The sequence below is a fragment of the Mustela nigripes genome, chromosome 7 (genome assembly GCF_022355385.1).
Source record: "Mustela nigripes isolate SB6536 chromosome 7, MUSNIG.SB6536, whole genome shotgun sequence".
NCBI classification, from domain to species: Eukaryota; Metazoa; Chordata; class Mammalia; order Carnivora; family Mustelidae; genus Mustela; species Mustela nigripes.
In genome coordinates this window covers 102,287,492-102,304,756 of record NC_081563.1, presented here as the reverse complement: position 1 = coordinate 102,304,756, position 17,265 = coordinate 102,287,492, and the positions used below count along the sequence as shown (strand labels likewise).

Genomic DNA, 17,265 nt, shown 5'->3' with positions numbered 1-17,265 from the left:
CACTCAATCATGAACGAAGCTCAACTTTCATCTTGTTAGTGTCCAGCCTAACTTGCATAAAGACTGGTTTTGAACTATCAGAACCATAGCAAAAAAATAAATAAATAAAGGTATGAATTCTGCAAGAAGTAACTTTTTACAAATAAAATTAAAAATGGCTCTCCAATCTACAATTCAAAAGATAATTTATTAGTCTGAGGAGGAATCACACACTAATCACACACTACACTCAGTAATACGCTTCTTTTATTTTTGTGCCTTTATCTTAAAAATATATTTAAACAAGAAACAAAGATAATATTGAATTTTCCCATAAATTTTGCTTTCTTATTTACAGTGTTACATTGTAAATAACATTCCATTATACACAAATTAAGGACTGTGCATTCCTGTATGTTCTCTTTACATATTCTCTCATAATATAGTACATATAGCTCGAAGATATGCAGTATTTAAGCTTAGAAAAGCTTGAGGAAAGAAGTACAAACTTTATCAATAAGACTATTATTTAAAAAGGTTCTGACCTTAATTCTCTGCTAGATTGTTTCACTGAAACCATTCTTTGTTAAAGAAAAATGCCCCATATGGGGGATGAGAATAACAGTTTAAGTTAGCACAGGATCCACTTAAACTGGTTAACAAATAAAAACACTTTATCACTTAGTACTGTTATTAAATGGAGCACTACCACTGTCAACTCATTTAAACAAGGAGATTTACTCTTCAGCTCAGACACATTACACCAACGACAGCTGGTACCTCTGTATGAAATCAAAAACATTTCCTTTGCAACGTTAGGTTTTACTTGTAAACAGTAAAGCACACGTTTTGTAAAGGTGATTTAATCATTCCCGGTCTTAGGTTACACGATAAGGAGTTTGTATTTCATCGAGGGAGAAGCAAGCGCACACACTGCACACACGCACACGCACACACACACACTCAGGTCCGCAGGTCACTAAGCGCTAACTACAGCAGCACTAGTGTCGTGAGCGGTGCACGAGGATGCAAGAGGGATTATAAAATGGCGAAGATAAAACATCCAACTTCAGTTAAAAAGCCCTGAAATGCTCAGGCTCTGAAATGTCTCTCGGACGCTTCACGCTCGGCCTGAAGGGTCAGTTCATTGGGTTCTCCAGGCGGCAAACCCCACCTTCGATTGCCACGGACTGTCCGGCCACTGCACCAGGAGGGAGTCTTGAAATGTGAGTCTGCAGAGAGGGAGACAGGAGAGCATTAGAAGGGCCAACTGTGTCCTCCCATAAGTGACGAGGACAGAGGAAGTACTAGAATGCCACAGACTCTCTTTGCATCTCAGAATCTCCAGACCGTGACGCTGGTAACTGTTCAGTGCAGAGAGATCCTGTTTGGTCAAATCTTGCAGAGGATGTTTAGTGAGCATCTACTACCTGTTAAACATGGCACTAGCAATGGCAAGTACAGAATGAACAAGATAGCAAAGGCTTCTGAGGGCACAGAACTTACATTTTCGTCATATTCAGAACAGTAGTTAATGGTTTTAAGGTCAATTTTATTGAACATATTCTAGTTCTCTGAAAAGCAATAATATACATTTTGTCTTCCAAAGCAACTGAGAATACCTGATTCACATTTATGTTTTACTCCCTAAGGGATCGGAATAACTTGCAAAAATTCCAATAATTCAACAACCTCAAAAGTGAGGCAATGAGACTGAAAGAAAAATAGGAGCTTACAAAATAAGGTAAAGACAGGCATGAGATTAACACACAAACTCTCACCTGACTTCTGTCCATGCTGGAAGCAGCCTGTTGCCCCATCTCTCAGCTTCCTCATTCCATAACCAGAGCGGTGGTTCATGTGTGTCCAGAATCACAATAAACCAACTGCTCAAGGGAATAACTATTCCTGGTACAAGGCCTGGGAACTATTTCTCTTACGGGGCTGTATACACAGAAGGTACCACAGTTAGTGGGTGAGTGAAGACATCAGTTGTATAACAAGGAGTTTTGTAGGGTTGAGTGTTAGCTTTACTCAAAGGACGCTGGCTCTGATAGAAAACAGTAAAAGCTGTTCCATAAGGGGTCAGGACAACGTCAGCCAGGAATTCCTATTTTTGATGATCTGGCTTAATCCAGGGATAGATAAATGCCAGGAGCTTCTAAGAAGAACAGAAGGACTGCATATCCCTTAGCTAATCCTCTCTAATTCTGCTCTCTAAACAAGTTTTTCCTAAGGACTAAACAAAAGTGAGTTCGAGCCCAGGGCAAGGCCATTAGAGGCAGCTAGCAAAATGGACAAGCCTAGAGTGGGAATGACGTCCTCTCATGCAACCAAATATGAAACGAGCCTATGTTTTAGATGGAATGACAGCTAAGCTCTAACTGATTTGTAGTTTGAGGGTAGACAGTATTCTTGAACTTCAATCCCCAAGTCCTGTTAGAGGAGCTGACATAAGTCAAGAATTTGGAAAGTTCTAGAGAATAGCAAACATTTTCTGGGCACTGAGTTTTTCCCTGTGCAAGGCAGGAAGCAACCTATAACCTACCAGGGTGAGGTCTGTTGCCTCAGGTAGCGAGCTAGGTGAGGCAGTCTCTGTGGTATCTCCTGGGATACAAGTATCAGTGAGTTCTCTCACAAGGCTCGTGCTTTTGGGAACGGTGTCCCAGAATCTGGGCTCATTATTGCATCGAGGGCCAAACTTGGATCTCACCATATGGAAATATTGCACCTGAGGAGTCCACAGTAGAAAAGCTTGTGGCTCTTTTGTTTCTTGTGATACATCATTAACCTAGCAGGAGTTAGAACAGAGTGCATTGTTTAATTCCACTACCCAGCAGTCTTTGTCACATCAGGCACAAGAATCTCAATTCTCACAATTCCCAGAGCTCAATGTTGATGGAGCCGTTATTCTTCCAGGAATTCCTTAACATGAGGCAAAAGAGAATTTTTCCCCCAGGTATCATTCATCAGTTGTTTTTTTTTTAAATTCTTCTAAAAAGACAAAAAAATCCCTGAAAGAGTAGAAGTCCCTCAGTCAATTTCATCCCTAATCTCATCCTCTTTGGTCATGAAGAGAGTCATGCAGCTATGACAGGGATCAAGAATGAGGCAAAACCCTGGTGGAAAACAGGATGGGAGTTCCCCAAAGAAGTAAACATAAAGTTACCATATGATCCAATAATTCCACTTATGGATATATACCCCAAACAAGTGAAAGCAAGGACTCAATAGCCCAAAGGTGGAAACAACCCAAGAGTTCATAAACAAAATTTGATGTAATATTATTTGGAATATTATTTGACCCTAAAAATGAAGGAAACTCTGATATATGCTACAACATGAATGAACTTTGAAGATATTGTGCTAAGTGAAATAAGCCAAATACAAAAGAACAAATATTGTAGGGTTCCACTTACATGAGGTATCTATTAGTTAAGTTCATAGAGACAGGAAATAAGATGGTGGCTGCCAGGCGCTGGGGGAGAGGGAATGGACAGTACCGTTTAGTGGGTATAAATTTTCAGTCTGAGAAGATGAAAAAGTTCTGGAGATGGATGGTGGTGATGGTTACATAACAATATGAATGTACTAAATGCCACTGAACTCTGCATTCAAAAATGGTTAACATGGTAAATTTCATTATGCATATTTTACCATAATAATAATAAAGAAAAAAGAATAAAGCAGAAATGACAATTTCCTACCCAGTGGAGAATAATACTCCATATGATAATATTAAGAAAAAAGGCTAGCTGGGAATGAATCTACAAGGCAGATCCCCATAGAAGAAACATTAACACCATCAGGTTCTGTTCACAAATAGGTTGGCATTGTCCAATCAGGTCTGTTAAAATATCTGTCCCCTAAGAGAAAAGCTCACAGGGAAATCTGTCTTCATGTTTCCCAGAGATACAGGGAGAGTCCAGTGGGACCTGCTGGCAGGCCTGGTGGTCCAGGCATCAGAGAATAAATTAATTGTTTAAAGATCAAAGAGTGAACATATGTCCAAGCAGATGGCCTGCTACTTGACCGGCGGGAGGTTGGTCTTAAGGCAACAGATTTCCTGCTGACCAAGGAAAAGACCAGAGCTAAAAGGAAGAAATTCTTGCCCTATGCCTTAATAGCAATCCCTTGAGATTTACAAAAACACAGATGGCCAATTCAAACTTATCTCTGACACTCCCCCCTCCAGGTTTATGATAGAAGAACATTTAAATAAACCAAGCTAAACTACAAAGCATCAAGGAGAGTTAGGAAGGAAAAGAAAAAGGATTGCAAAAGATGACAGAGGTTGTCCATCAACAGATAAATGGATCAAGAAGATGTGGTATATATACACAATGGAATACTATGCAGCCATCAAAAGAAATGAAATCTTGCCATTTGCGACAACATGGATGGAACTAGAGCGTATCATGCTTAGCGAAATAAGTCAAGCAGAGAAAGACAACTATCATATGATCTCCCTGATATGAGGAAGTGGTGATGCAACATGGGGGCTTAAGTGGGTAGGAGAAGAATAAATGAAACAAGATGGGAATGGGAGGGAGACAAACCTTAAGTGACTCTTAATCTCACAAAACAAACTGAGGGTTGCTGGGGGGAGGGGGTTTGGGAGAAGGGGGTGGGATTATGGACATTGGGGAGTGTATGTGCTTTGGTGAGTGCTGTGAAGTGTGTAAACCTGGTGATTCACAGACCTGTACCCCTGGGTATAAAAATTTATGTTTATAAAAAATAAAAAATTAAAAAAAAAAGATGACAGAGGTCTTGAGATAGCTGTTAACAGTACATGGACAAAATACTTCGAAAATGCACTGAGATTTGTATAAAATTTGCTATTTATGTAAGATAGAAATGCTCAACTAGACAAACTAGTTAAGATTAACTTCTCAGGGTTACCTCTTTCCCAAATCATCATCTAGTTAAAAGGGATTTTGCAATTACAAAACCCATTCGGGTAATCTTGGTGTTGAAAGTAATAAAACGGTTGACCATCCGTCCGAACGACAGTACTTCCCCAGTTTCACCCATCCATATGATCTTCTGACTCATCAGTAAATAAGTGCCCTTGGTCTGAAAACATTTGATCCAGAATGTATTTGAAGCTTTCCGTGTGTCAAGGAGCATCAAATCACATTATAAACAGTGGGAGCTGTTTAAGAAAATATTTTATACAAGTATTCATCTTGAAATGTTCTTTTGACATGTGGACTGGAATTCCTCTTGTAGCTAAAAAGAGACCATTTTCTACAATGAACTTATGTGTCAGCACTGAAAAGTGCAATAAAGTATTTTACATTGTCTAAGGACTGTGTAGACCTTGGGTACCCTATAAGCATTAAGAACTTAACAAGGTGTCTTAAAACCATTTAAATGCAAGTGTACTTTTAGGAAAATTTATAACTAATGATAAATAGCACATAAAAATCAACATGACATAGCAGTAATGAATTCATTTTGGGTTGTTTTCCTCTACTTCTTGTTGCATGCCCCACTCACATACCTCTCTAACCATGATTCCATGTCCTTGTCTGGTTCTTTCTCAAGTAAAGACTTCCTTGACAGGATCCCCAACCCATTCTAGAAGCTCTTCTGGCACCCAGCTGAGCACTTCTTGTCCTGTTATGTAACTGTCTTGGTCTTGGTCTGCTTTGAATTTGTAGCCTCTGTAAGTGAAAGTCAGTAGGAGGCAGGAACTGGTCTTACACAGGACTCTGTATTTTTTGCACTTGTCAAAGTGCTTGACCCAGAAGGCACACTCTGGAAATGCTGAGTGAAATGACTAAAACACACCCTTAAGGGGCTATAAATGCATAAAGAATCTCAAGTGTGTTAACTAGTATAACCAACTAGTTTGATTAAAAAGTCAAACTAGTTTGGCATAGCAGATTCTTTTAAATAGACATTTTTTAAAAGTATAGACAAACTTTTCCATTTTCCAAGTGGTTGTGTTTAGAACAGAGATGGAGCTCTAGAGTTCTCAGATGTTAACAGCTCCACACCAGTGGAACTCACTGCCTTACACATAAAATTCTCTGCTTTCTTGTGAATTCCCTGACCGACACACAAAGATCCTTGAAGTTAATATTCCTTGAAGAATTATCCACTTACAAATTAAACTAACTCAAAGCCAATATTCGTAGGCCTATATCTTGTTATAAAATCAAGTACATTATATAATAACAAATTTAGTCTAAGATTTTAAAAAGAGAGAGTTAAACACAAAATATCACAGAAATGATATAATCCCTTGATGTACTAATCACAATCTAAGTAGTAGCTGAGACTTCCTATCATTCATATTCATGTCTTTAAATCTCTTAAGACCACCTTAGTGACTGTTCTTTTGTGGTTTCCAAGAAAGCCTGAAGCACACGATTTAATTTTAAAAGTCTCAAAGCCTTTATTTAGTGGTTATATTTTAATCCATCTTTTCCACTCTTAGGAGAATTGTTGAGATCTGCCACAAGAGTCAAGGGAAGAGGGAAGAGTCTCTTAAACAAATTATTATCCTCCTTTGGTGGGGTCAGGAAAATAAAATCTGGACAGACATGGTCCAAAAAAAGAACTTGGAAATATTTTATTCATTGGTTTCATAATTCTGAGGGTTTGGTTTTCTGTTTTTTAAAAATAGAGCTTGAAGCAAGATAGTACTGTCAAAGCAATACAGGCATTTACAAATAGAACAAATGACATTGAGAAAACATTCCACGTAGAGAGACTTAAGAAACAATATTTCAAAACACATAGGAGGTGTGTTTTCATCCACCAGAACCTTTCAAAGTACATGTAATATATAACATATCATGTCTAATTCTAAAGTTAATCTACGACACAGTTTATCACAACGGTTATGTGCATGGGTTACACATTCAGAGCATCTTGGGTGCTGGGGCATTTCCTCTTCTTCCTGGACACACTGAGGGACTACATTTCTCAGCTGCCTTTCAGGTAGGTGTGGCTATGTGACTGAATTGGGCCAGTGGACTAGAGTACTCTGTGCCATTACCAGCCCTAGCAGAAAATCTTCTTATGCACCATTCTCCATGCTCTCTCTTTGACGACCTTGAGGCTCATGTGCTGTAAAGGAGCCTCGGACTCTGGTTCACAGCCTGGAGGAGAACCTGTTGCTAATCACAAGCCCCAATTTGGATTTTATGGGAATTAGAAACACACTTCTTACCACATTTGAGCAACTACACATTTTGGAGTTTCCTTCTTAGAGCAGCTAGTGCTATCTTGAACCAGTAATGGTTCAATACAGGCCTCTGTGCTTTCTAGCTGTGTAACCTCTGTTGGCTACGTAACTTCCTAGGGCCCTACCTTTAAAATGAATATAATAATAGCATTTATGATCAGATTGATAAGGATGACATGAGATAGTGCATGCAATCAAATGTGTCAATTAATGTAAGATTATCATTATTTAAACAAACACAAAACCATAGAATAAAACATCATACAGCACAATCTCTTTTGTAGATTATTGGATATCAAAGAATTGGAAAATTCTATTTTAAAAGTTAGATAGTCTCCAAAAATACAATGTGGTATTTTAAAAAAATATTAGCTGCATGCTAACAGGTAAGTTTCAAGAAAACGGACATTTTTAGATCAGTATTTTTGATGGTGCTATTTTGCTGCTACAGATAAAATAATTAACAATTGCTGAGTATTTAGTAACTGCTAGCATTTGTGTATATCTGCTTGCTATATAACTCATTTTCTAAGTTTCAAAAACAGTGAACATATTTGGGTGCTACAGAGAAAAGCAAATGGCAGAATACTGACAAAATGCCTTCTAAGAACATGAGGGATTGTAGGGAAGACAAGTACAACCACATAAAATGATTAGAAAACTATTAACAAAAGCACATAACCATGTCCTATAAGGGTAGAGTACTCCAAAGTGTGTTTTCTAACACCACCAAGCAATTAACTCTATTCTGCCAATACTGATCAGGGGCCCTACAGCTGAACTCAGTGCTGACACTGTCTACCAGGTGATAATGTCAGATCCATAAGTTCAGGGCTCGGTCCCACAAGACTGCTGCTCCTTCCCAGTCCAGACACCAATCACAAGTCGACGTTGGTGGACATACCCACAATAAATGGCAAGTTCCCATGACCTCTCTCAAGTTTGCTAATTTGTTAGAGTGGCTCACAGAACTCAATAAAACAGTTTACTCACTAAATTACTGGTTTATTGTAAAAGTATATAATTCAGGAGCAGCCAGATGGAAGAGATGCCTAGAGCAAGGTAGCTGGGAAGAAGCTCAGAGTTTCCGTGCCTTTCCCAGACATGCCATTGTCCTGGCACCTCCACATGTTCACCATCTTTACCCCACTGGGTTGTTCTGGAGGCTTTATTACATAGGATGACTGACTAAAATCACTGGCTATTGGTGACCCAATCTTCAGTCCCTCACCTCTCCCTGGACATTGGGGAATTGGGCTGAAGTTCCAAATCTTAACCACATGGTTGCCTCCCCTAGCAACCAACCCCCATTTTTAGGTTACCCTGGGGTTTTCCAAAAGTCACCTCGTTAACATAAGCTCAGGTGTGGCTGAAAGGGCCTTGTCATGAATAATGAGACACCCATTTCACCTTTATGGATGTAACTCAAATTTAGGAACTGAGGACAGAAGACCAAATATTATAATAAAATATGATCCCACTGCTCTTACTGCTTGTGATGTTCAAGGGTTTTGAGAGCTGTGAGTCAGGAACCATGAAGGAAGATCAAAAATACATTTCTTATGATAAATCACAATATCACAGATACTGAGCCACAAGTATCATAGGAAATCAGGAGTGAGAAAATAGATGCAGATCAAAGAATTGAGGAAGACATTCCAGAGGCCCTGGCACCGGAAGACAAGAAGAACAGGAGGGCAGAGGGACACAAAAATGACATGCTGGACTTTAGTAAGGGAGAGCTGCCAGGTTTATTTGGTTTGACCCACACAGTTTTCCAACTGTTAAAAAAAGAAAATATTTTTAAATGGAGAAGTTATATAAAAGCATCTCGATTCCTAGCTTCTCTTGAAAAATTTGGCAACCTTTGATTCCTTCACTGGGGTAAAGTAGTAGCTACCTTCTTAAAGTACATCTTTGGCAAGAATTTTCTACAGGTGGGGCTGTGTTCTTCCTGCAGCATGTGTTCAGAAGGCTCCCAATATCTCGTGATCCTCTTTCTGTGGATTTGATCCACTGGGTTCAGGGGGTGGCAGCCTGATCCTTCCATAGGAAATTCCATCAACCTTTGCCCAGTGGTTTTAGTGGCCACTGATAATCATTGCTTAGACCCCTTATTTCATGAGGGATTTCCCAAAGGGTGGTTTCCTGTCATTCTCACTATATTAAGAGCTGAAATTCTACTATGAAGAACTTTCTCTCATAAACTTTTTGGTATTCCAAAAAACAAAGTTTATATATGAAAGGAGGATAAGTACTTGATTTTTCCACAGTCTTTGGAGGTACAAATAATAAACCTCCAAAAGCACCCAATCATCACCCCTCATCATTTTTGTGGTGCTAAGAAGAGGGAACATGGTTGGGGGGGGGGTAGGGAGAGAAAGAGAAGGCACAGCATTTTACTTCTTCATTCATATCAGCTAAAGGCCAATTCTTTTACTTATTTAAAAAAGAGAGACAGAAAAAAAAGAAATATAAGAGCTACTTCCAAACTGCCAGTGCAAAAGAAAACTGCTTATCTGGCTGGACTGGCTTGTTAGCTCTGCTCTGTATGACTTATCAGTACACACATTTTTTTTTTTAAAGATTTTATTTATTTATTTGACAGACAGAGATCACAAGTAGGCAGAGAGGCAGGCAGAGAGAGAGAGAGGAGGAAGCAGGCTCCCCACCAAGCAGAGAGCCCGATGCGGGACTTGATCCCAGGACCCTGGGATCATGACCTGAGCTGAAGGCAGAGGCTTTAACCCACTGAGCCACCCAGGCGTCCCAGTACACATCTTCTTTAACTCAAATACAGTACCTTATAGAATGAACTGGCTCCTTCTGGACTGACATTTATAAAATAAGTGTTGCAGCCAGTTAAAATGGTAAAGTTTGCTCAAGTTTGCTCAAGTTCAATCTGACTATTTAGCAGAAAGTTCTTTCACCTAGTTCACCTTGATGAAAGAACTTTCTGCTAAATAGTCAGATTGAACTTGAGCAAACAGGTGAACTAGATGTTAAGATAGTGTATGAGTCTGCTAAGGCTTCCCTAACAAAATATCTCAGGCTGGGTGGCTTGAACAACATCAGTTTATTTTCTCACAGATGAAGATTATCAGTAGGTTTGGTTTTTCTGAGGCCCCTCTCCTTGGCTTACAGGTGGTCTCTTCTCTATCTGTGCATCCTTAGTGTCTCTTCCTCTACTGATAAGGACACAAATCCTACTGAATTAGGGCCCCACCGTTAGGTTCACTTACCTTAATCACCTCATTAAAGGCCCTGCCTCCTAACATAGCCACATTCCCTGTTAAGGCTTCAAGATATGAATTTGGGTGGTGGGGGTGGGAACACACTTCAGTCTATAATAGGACCAGTGCATAACAGATACAGATCTTAAAGTAATAGAGTAAAACCCAACAACACCCCATATGTTCTCATCTCCATTAGTTCCCTGAGCTGAACTCCTCCTGCTCTCCCCACTTCGGTCCTTTCTCTCCACTTGCCTCCTTGCTGTTACACCACCACACAGCACACCCCAGCCTGAAGGCCATTATAGATGCTATTCTCACTGCCTGGAAAGCTCTTCCACCCAGTGTCCCTGTGGCTCCCTTGTTCAACCCTGCCAGATCTGTACTCCAAATTCACCTATTCAGGAAGATTTACACTGGCCACTGGTCCTGAATCTCACTACCTCTCTGCTTCAAGGGTTCCTTTGTCCTTAACTGCTATCTAACCAGCCATTTATTTTACTCCTTTATCTTATTCACTGCTTGTCTCCCCCACAGGGACATAAACTCCATGGGGGCAGGGAGTTTATTGGTTTATTCATTGCTTTTTCCTCCATTCCTAAAAGAATAGTCTGGCATATGGTAGAGGGGTTCAGTATATTGGTAAACAAATAAAGGACTTTTTTTTTTTTTTTTAATGAGGGTTGGGAAACGAAAGAAGCAAACCACAAATTAGCTATCTTATATTTCTTAAATTTTTAAAAAAGATTTTATTTATTATTTATTTGACAGACTGAGATCACAAGTAGGCAGAGAGGCAGTTAGAGAGAGGGAGAAGCAGGCTCCCCGCTGAGCAGAAAGCCCAATGTGAGAGTTGATCCTGAGATCATGACCTGAGCCGAAGGCAGAGGTTTAACCCACTGAGCAATCCAGGCACCCCTATATTTCTTAATTTTATATTTTAGTTTTTGATTGTAGTTTATGTTATACATTTGTAATGATATTTATGTAAATGAAACAGTCAAAATGATATTGAAGTGGTGGACCTTTAAAAAAAAGTCTGAAAATAAAAGCCTGCGTATTTCCCAAGACTGACACAGTATGACCCAACAGATTCTGTTCATTCACTGACACCAGCATCACATGTCAACACACATCTCCTCCTGTAGAAAGAGATCGATGCAGACATCAGCTACCTAAATGGTGGTCAAATGAGGGCTGTGTGCCTTGTGTGTCTCTTACATCAGGCTACATTAATAAAATTTTAATGAAGTCAGCATGAGGAGGAATATGGAAAGCACTAGAGCAACCTTGTTTGCATGAGCATTTTCCCTTCTGGAAAGCAGGACATCAGGGCCTCCTGCTCAATCTTCCATTATCAGGCAGGCTTAAAGAGACAGATATTCTTTTTCCCTACCATTCTCCTTTCTCCTGTTAATTCTGCCTTATTTTCAAACTGCTGAGTTCTTGGTCACATATTTTTCCATCCACTAACAGTGTCACATGAATTTTCTTAATATACTATGGAATAATGTATCTATTTCATAGGATAAAGACCCATTTAGCTACAGGCTAGGTTTGTCTTCTATATTTATCACTGTGCTACTTAGGGCATGGAAATTTGGTACTGTGAGGTGGCTCTGTTGGCTGAACATATCTTATGTCCTTACATAAGGACATTCTTACCTGATGTGATAATAGTCATTCTGTGCTTTCTTTTACTGGCACAAATGTGATAGACCTTAAATGACCGATTCCAGGGAGAAGGGCAGGGGAAGTGTGTCTGGTTGGCTTTTATTGCTTTGTTTCTATTATGGGCATTTCTCCCCCTTAATGAGTGAGTCAGGAGACACCCCCCCCATCTTTTCCCAGAAGTTCCCTGCCCACTGCTTTCAAGAGCTGTCTTTCAAGGAGATACAACTTGTGAATAAGTATATTCTGAACATTCTTTGTGTGTGGCATTAAACCTTGGAATGTAGTTTATTGCTCTAAAAATAGTTTGGTCTTTAGACTTCATCCTGAAAGCAGATGTCCTCAAGCAGTTGACGGTGTCACATGAACCTGCTTAACACCGTCCAGAATAATGTGTATGTTTTATAGACCAAAAACCAATCTACCTACAGGTTTTAAGATCTGCTGCTTACTTCCTAAGTCTCTGGGATAGTGGGCAAGTCAGTGAAGTCTCTTGGGTTATAAAATGAGGACTTTGGGGTTAGATTATTTCTAGAGCTGCCCCCCAAGTTTCAACATTCTTTGGTGCTGACTTCATTTAGCTTGTGTATACATTGCTAATGAATCCAAAAACGAGTGTTTTACTTCTATTCCATCATTGTCTTTCACTAAAAGTAATAAATAGGCCAGAGCAATTTCAAGTTGTAATTCCTAAGTTCAACCTAACAAATCAGAAATATCAACAGAATGAGGAATGAATGCCATATGTTAGTCATTTTACTATATGTCACCCTACCTAGTTTTCCACATTTAAAACAAGGATACCATAAAAGATCCAATGGTGAATGTGGACAAAACACAAAGACATTATAGTAAATTGCATTGTGTACTGAGACAAGGCTACAAAGAGGGAAAATGTCTATTGTTCTCACATATAAATATCATGCCTTAAAATGCTGTCTGATGAGAACAGCATGTTGTTCCAGTCTCAAGGCAACTTTTGTTACTTCTTTTACCATGCAGAGGACACACTTCACAGGCAATATCAGACAAGATTACCCTCCTATTTTTAACTTAAAAGTCCTGGGAAGGCATCCACATAAACATGGCAGGTTTCACAGTACCTATTACACCATCACTCACATAGAGAATTATCATGAGCATTCCATTTTGCTAAAGGTGATAAAAGCTCTCCGTGATTTAGCAAATATTTATTCTGCACTTATTATAAGGAAACAGAAGAATGAAACACACATGGATCTTGCTCTGAAGGCAATTATGTCTTTGTAGGATACAGAAACTAGTTCTTTGTGAACCTAGTTCCTTATGACATCTTAATAAAAATACCAAGCCCCTATATTTGCATAATACTTTAATTTTCACAGTGCTTTTGCATCCTCAAAATACTATGCCAGCTAGAAAGATGTATACTATACCTGTATTTCAGGTGGAAAAAAGCAAGGCTCAGAATGGTTATGTGGTTTGCTTACAGTCACAGAGGAAGTGGAAAAACTGAGACTTGCATGAAAGCCTGTGGACTCCAAATTTTAGGGTTCTCTTTACTCCCACAAAGCCTTGCCATAAGGATTCTAAATCTAGCTCTGTTAAGAGACACACCTCTCACTGCAGGAGGCTTATGACTATGTCGTCTCCCAGGATGAAATACAGCTTGCACAGAAAAGTTATTGCCATAGATTTTACCAACAAGTTTCAGGATGATTCTGGGATTCAGAGAACTGGGTCTGATCCTTAACTTTGCTGCTGATAAACTAGATAGTGTCAGGACTGAGAGGTTACTGGCTCTCTGGGATTCAGCCTCTTTGTCGGTAAAAATTTAATTCAATTATAAAAAATTTAATTCAATTATATTCAGGATTCTTTCTGATTCTAACAGTCTACATAGTTTTGTACTAGAAAGCCACTCTAAATGTTTGAATAAGTGTTTTCCAAAACAACCCACATCTAAATTTTCCTAAAACTTAGGTTATAGATTTTTTAATAGCTCCTCTAAAAACTAATTAAAATCCCAATTGGTTCTGGGACTTTGTATCACCTTCTCCTTAGACCCAGCCTAATGCTGAGGGATGTTCTTAGAGGGTAGTTTTATGACCACCTACGGAGACCCACTACATATTAGAATATCTGAGGTTGGGGCCTGAGGCTAGATTTTCATGCCATCCCCATCTCCGCAGAGAAAAACCTGTCCCTAGACTACCTCTTGGATAAGTAGGTTGGCAGGCAGGAAGAAAGGTCCATGGATAAGTCATGCAGACTAAATGTAACTACACATCTGATACCACAATGTTAATGCATACATACTCAGACTGTAGAGGCCTTTTATACCTTCTACTCTGATTTTTAAAATTTTCTTTACTCTTTTTTTTTTTCAAATGTTTTAAGAGGAACATGTACTGCTTTTATACTAAAAATTGTTTTTTTTTTTAGACTTTATTTATTTGACAGAAATCACAAGTAGGCAGAGAGGCAGGTAGAGAGAGAGAGAGGAGGAAGGAAGCAGGCTCCCCACTGAGCAGAGAGCCTGATGTAGGGCACGATCCCAGGACCCTGAGATCATGACCTGAGCCGAAGGCAGAGGCTTTAACCCACTGAGCCACCCAGGTACCCCTAAAAGAATAAACCAATATATGTGATTTCATGTATTCTACATAATCACAGTTGTATGTAAAAAAAAAAAAAAAAAAAAAAAAAAAAAAAATCACAGCTGCAAAAACAGAAGGAAATATACCAAAATGTTAACAGCAGTGAATGTGGGGGTAGCTTGCGGCATTCCAGAAGGATTCACTCAGGGCTGGGGCTGATTTTTTTTTCTTCCCATTATTTTCCTGCATCTTCTTAATTATGTAGGATGGTGATTTAGTGAGTGTTTAATGCAGCAATTCAATATGTAAATTAATCCGTGTCCTTTTATTACTCTTCTAGATTCATCTGGAAGGTGTGACTGTGCCCCCACTCTACTTCCTACCACTGCTCAAAAGGAATGAACGAAATAACTGTAATGTCCACACAGGACCCAGCAATGGCATCTGGCTGGTCACTCTGTTCTCTTTGGAACACCTTTTTCTCTTGGCTTTAGGAAACCATATTCACCTGGGTCTCCTCAACCTCTATGTCCACAACTTTTCAGTCTCCCTTGCAGGTTCCTCCTCCTGTCACCAACTTATATATGTGGGAGTTCCCCAGGGGTCAGGCCTCCTTTCTTCTGTGTTCACACCCTTAAGGATCTCAACGGGTTTTAGAGTTTTACAAAAAGCATTCATACGCTGAGACTCCCAAATATTTATCTCCAGCTTAGGCTTCTCCAGACGAGTAAGTGGTTAGAAGCTGGGTTCTCGAGTTCAGATTGTCATAGCCTGAATCTTACTTAGTTCCACCTCTTTGTAGCTGTGTGACCTTAGGCAAATAATGTGGTGTCTCAGATATTTCTTCTCTGAGGGGCTAATGGTGGCATGAGGTGCCGAGCTAAGAGGAGAGGAACTAGCTGAGTTCTGCAGGCCCAGTGGACAGGGATTACCTGCAGGTCTGTAGGGGGTGGCTCTGGGCCACCAATTCCTTGGTAAAAACAACCCAGTGGCCTCTTCTAGAACCTGGTAGGGAAGTCTCAACATCCTGATGATTTATACTGGGTGAAAATCCAAAATGTCAGTTACAATCTTCCACTTGGTAAGCTGCCAGGTAACACAGATTTTACCATTGCTTGAAAAGAGCATCTTGTATTTGAAACAAAATGAAAGACTAATGTTTAAACTATTATAAAGAGAGAAACTACTATTTGTGTAATGGACTATTTCCTGAGAATATCAGTCGATCTGTCAGTGAGGAATTTGGGAGGGGTACAAATGAAAACCACCAACAAACCCTTTGAAGAAAGTTCTCCTTGTCAAAACCATCTGCTTCCTGACTTCTTATTGATCTGACCCATGTAATGCCAAAGAACTAACTGCTAAGGCATTAAGACCCAGACAGAAGTATTTCCCCTGCTGAACTCCTGCTGCATCCTGTGAGATGCTCTCTGAAAAAAAAGGAGTACAGTTAAATGTCAGGGAAATGGTACAAACTTATTGTTCAGCCCAGTCTACTCTAAAAGAGCAGGATAGGCATGTGAACACTTAATGGTTCAGACATCCTTCTATGAGGGAGCAAAATACATGACCCCCAAATATGCCACTTCTGCATGTGGATTATTTTGATCTGGTAACTGAGACCCAACAGAATCAAGAAAATTTTGAGAACTTTAACCACCTGAAAGAACTTAGATAGGAGGCCTGGCCAGAAAGAGAGCCATTACCAGGGATAATTTTGTATCTGGAAGGCCTATCTGTAGGGCAAGGCAAACATCTAATTACCAAACATCAGCTCACAGTAAGAATATTGTGAATTATCCTCCTCCCCTTGGAATTCCCAGGCCCTTGTTCCATTCCTTAGCTCAGGATGGCATACAAGCCTTAACTGACTCACTTGTCCTTGTGTCTCAATGTTTGTTTGTTTGTTTTTAAAGATTTTATTTATTTATTTGACAGACAGGGATTACAAGTAGGTAGAGAGGCAGGCAGAGAGAGAGGAAGGGAAGCAGGCTCCCCACTGAGCAGAGAGCCTGATGTGGGGCTCCATCCCAGGACTCTGGGATCATGACTTGAGCCGAAGGCAGAGGCTTTAACCCACCGAGCCACCCAGGTGCCCCTCAATGTTTTTTTAATGGGATTCCTATATGTACATACTTAAATTTGCTTTTCTCCTGTTAATCTGTTTTATGTCAATTTAATTAACAGACTGGCCAAAAGAACCTAGAAGGACAGAGGCAAAATTTTTCTCCCCTACATTTCAATAAAGAATTGTGTGTGAGTCTTTACACGAGCTCATCCCAAGTATTAACTCCTCCCTTTAATTCCAGCCACACTCAAACTACTAAAAAGATGTTTCCTTATTTTACTTTAATGCTGAAACCTCAGCTACTTTTGCTGGTTCTTCCTCACCTCACCATCCACTAAATGTTGGGGAACCTCACGGCTCAACAGTTGGACAACTTTTTTTCTGCTCATTTTATAGAAATGTATCTGTGAAATGTTTTGGATATAAAGTGTAGCATCTGGTTGCACTGGAGAAAGAGGAAAGAATAATAACTCTCCAGACCTACTCCTCTTCCACTTACCATTTCACTTCTTTACTTCCATTTATATATAT

General features: G+C 39.6%; 1 protein-coding gene across 1 annotated transcript in view; it reads right to left on the bottom strand.

Moving 5' to 3' along the window:
• Positions 1-228: 228 nt before the first annotated feature.
• TASP1 (taspase 1) overlaps positions 229-17,265 on the bottom strand; it is a 277,276-nt gene continuing 260,239 nt past the window's right edge. The window contains exon 14 of the mRNA XM_059406523.1: positions 229-1,211. Coding sequence (XP_059262506.1) covers positions 1,119-1,211 — 93 coding nt within the window. The 3' untranslated portion in view covers positions 229-1,118. The remainder of the gene's footprint in view (positions 1,212-17,265) is intronic.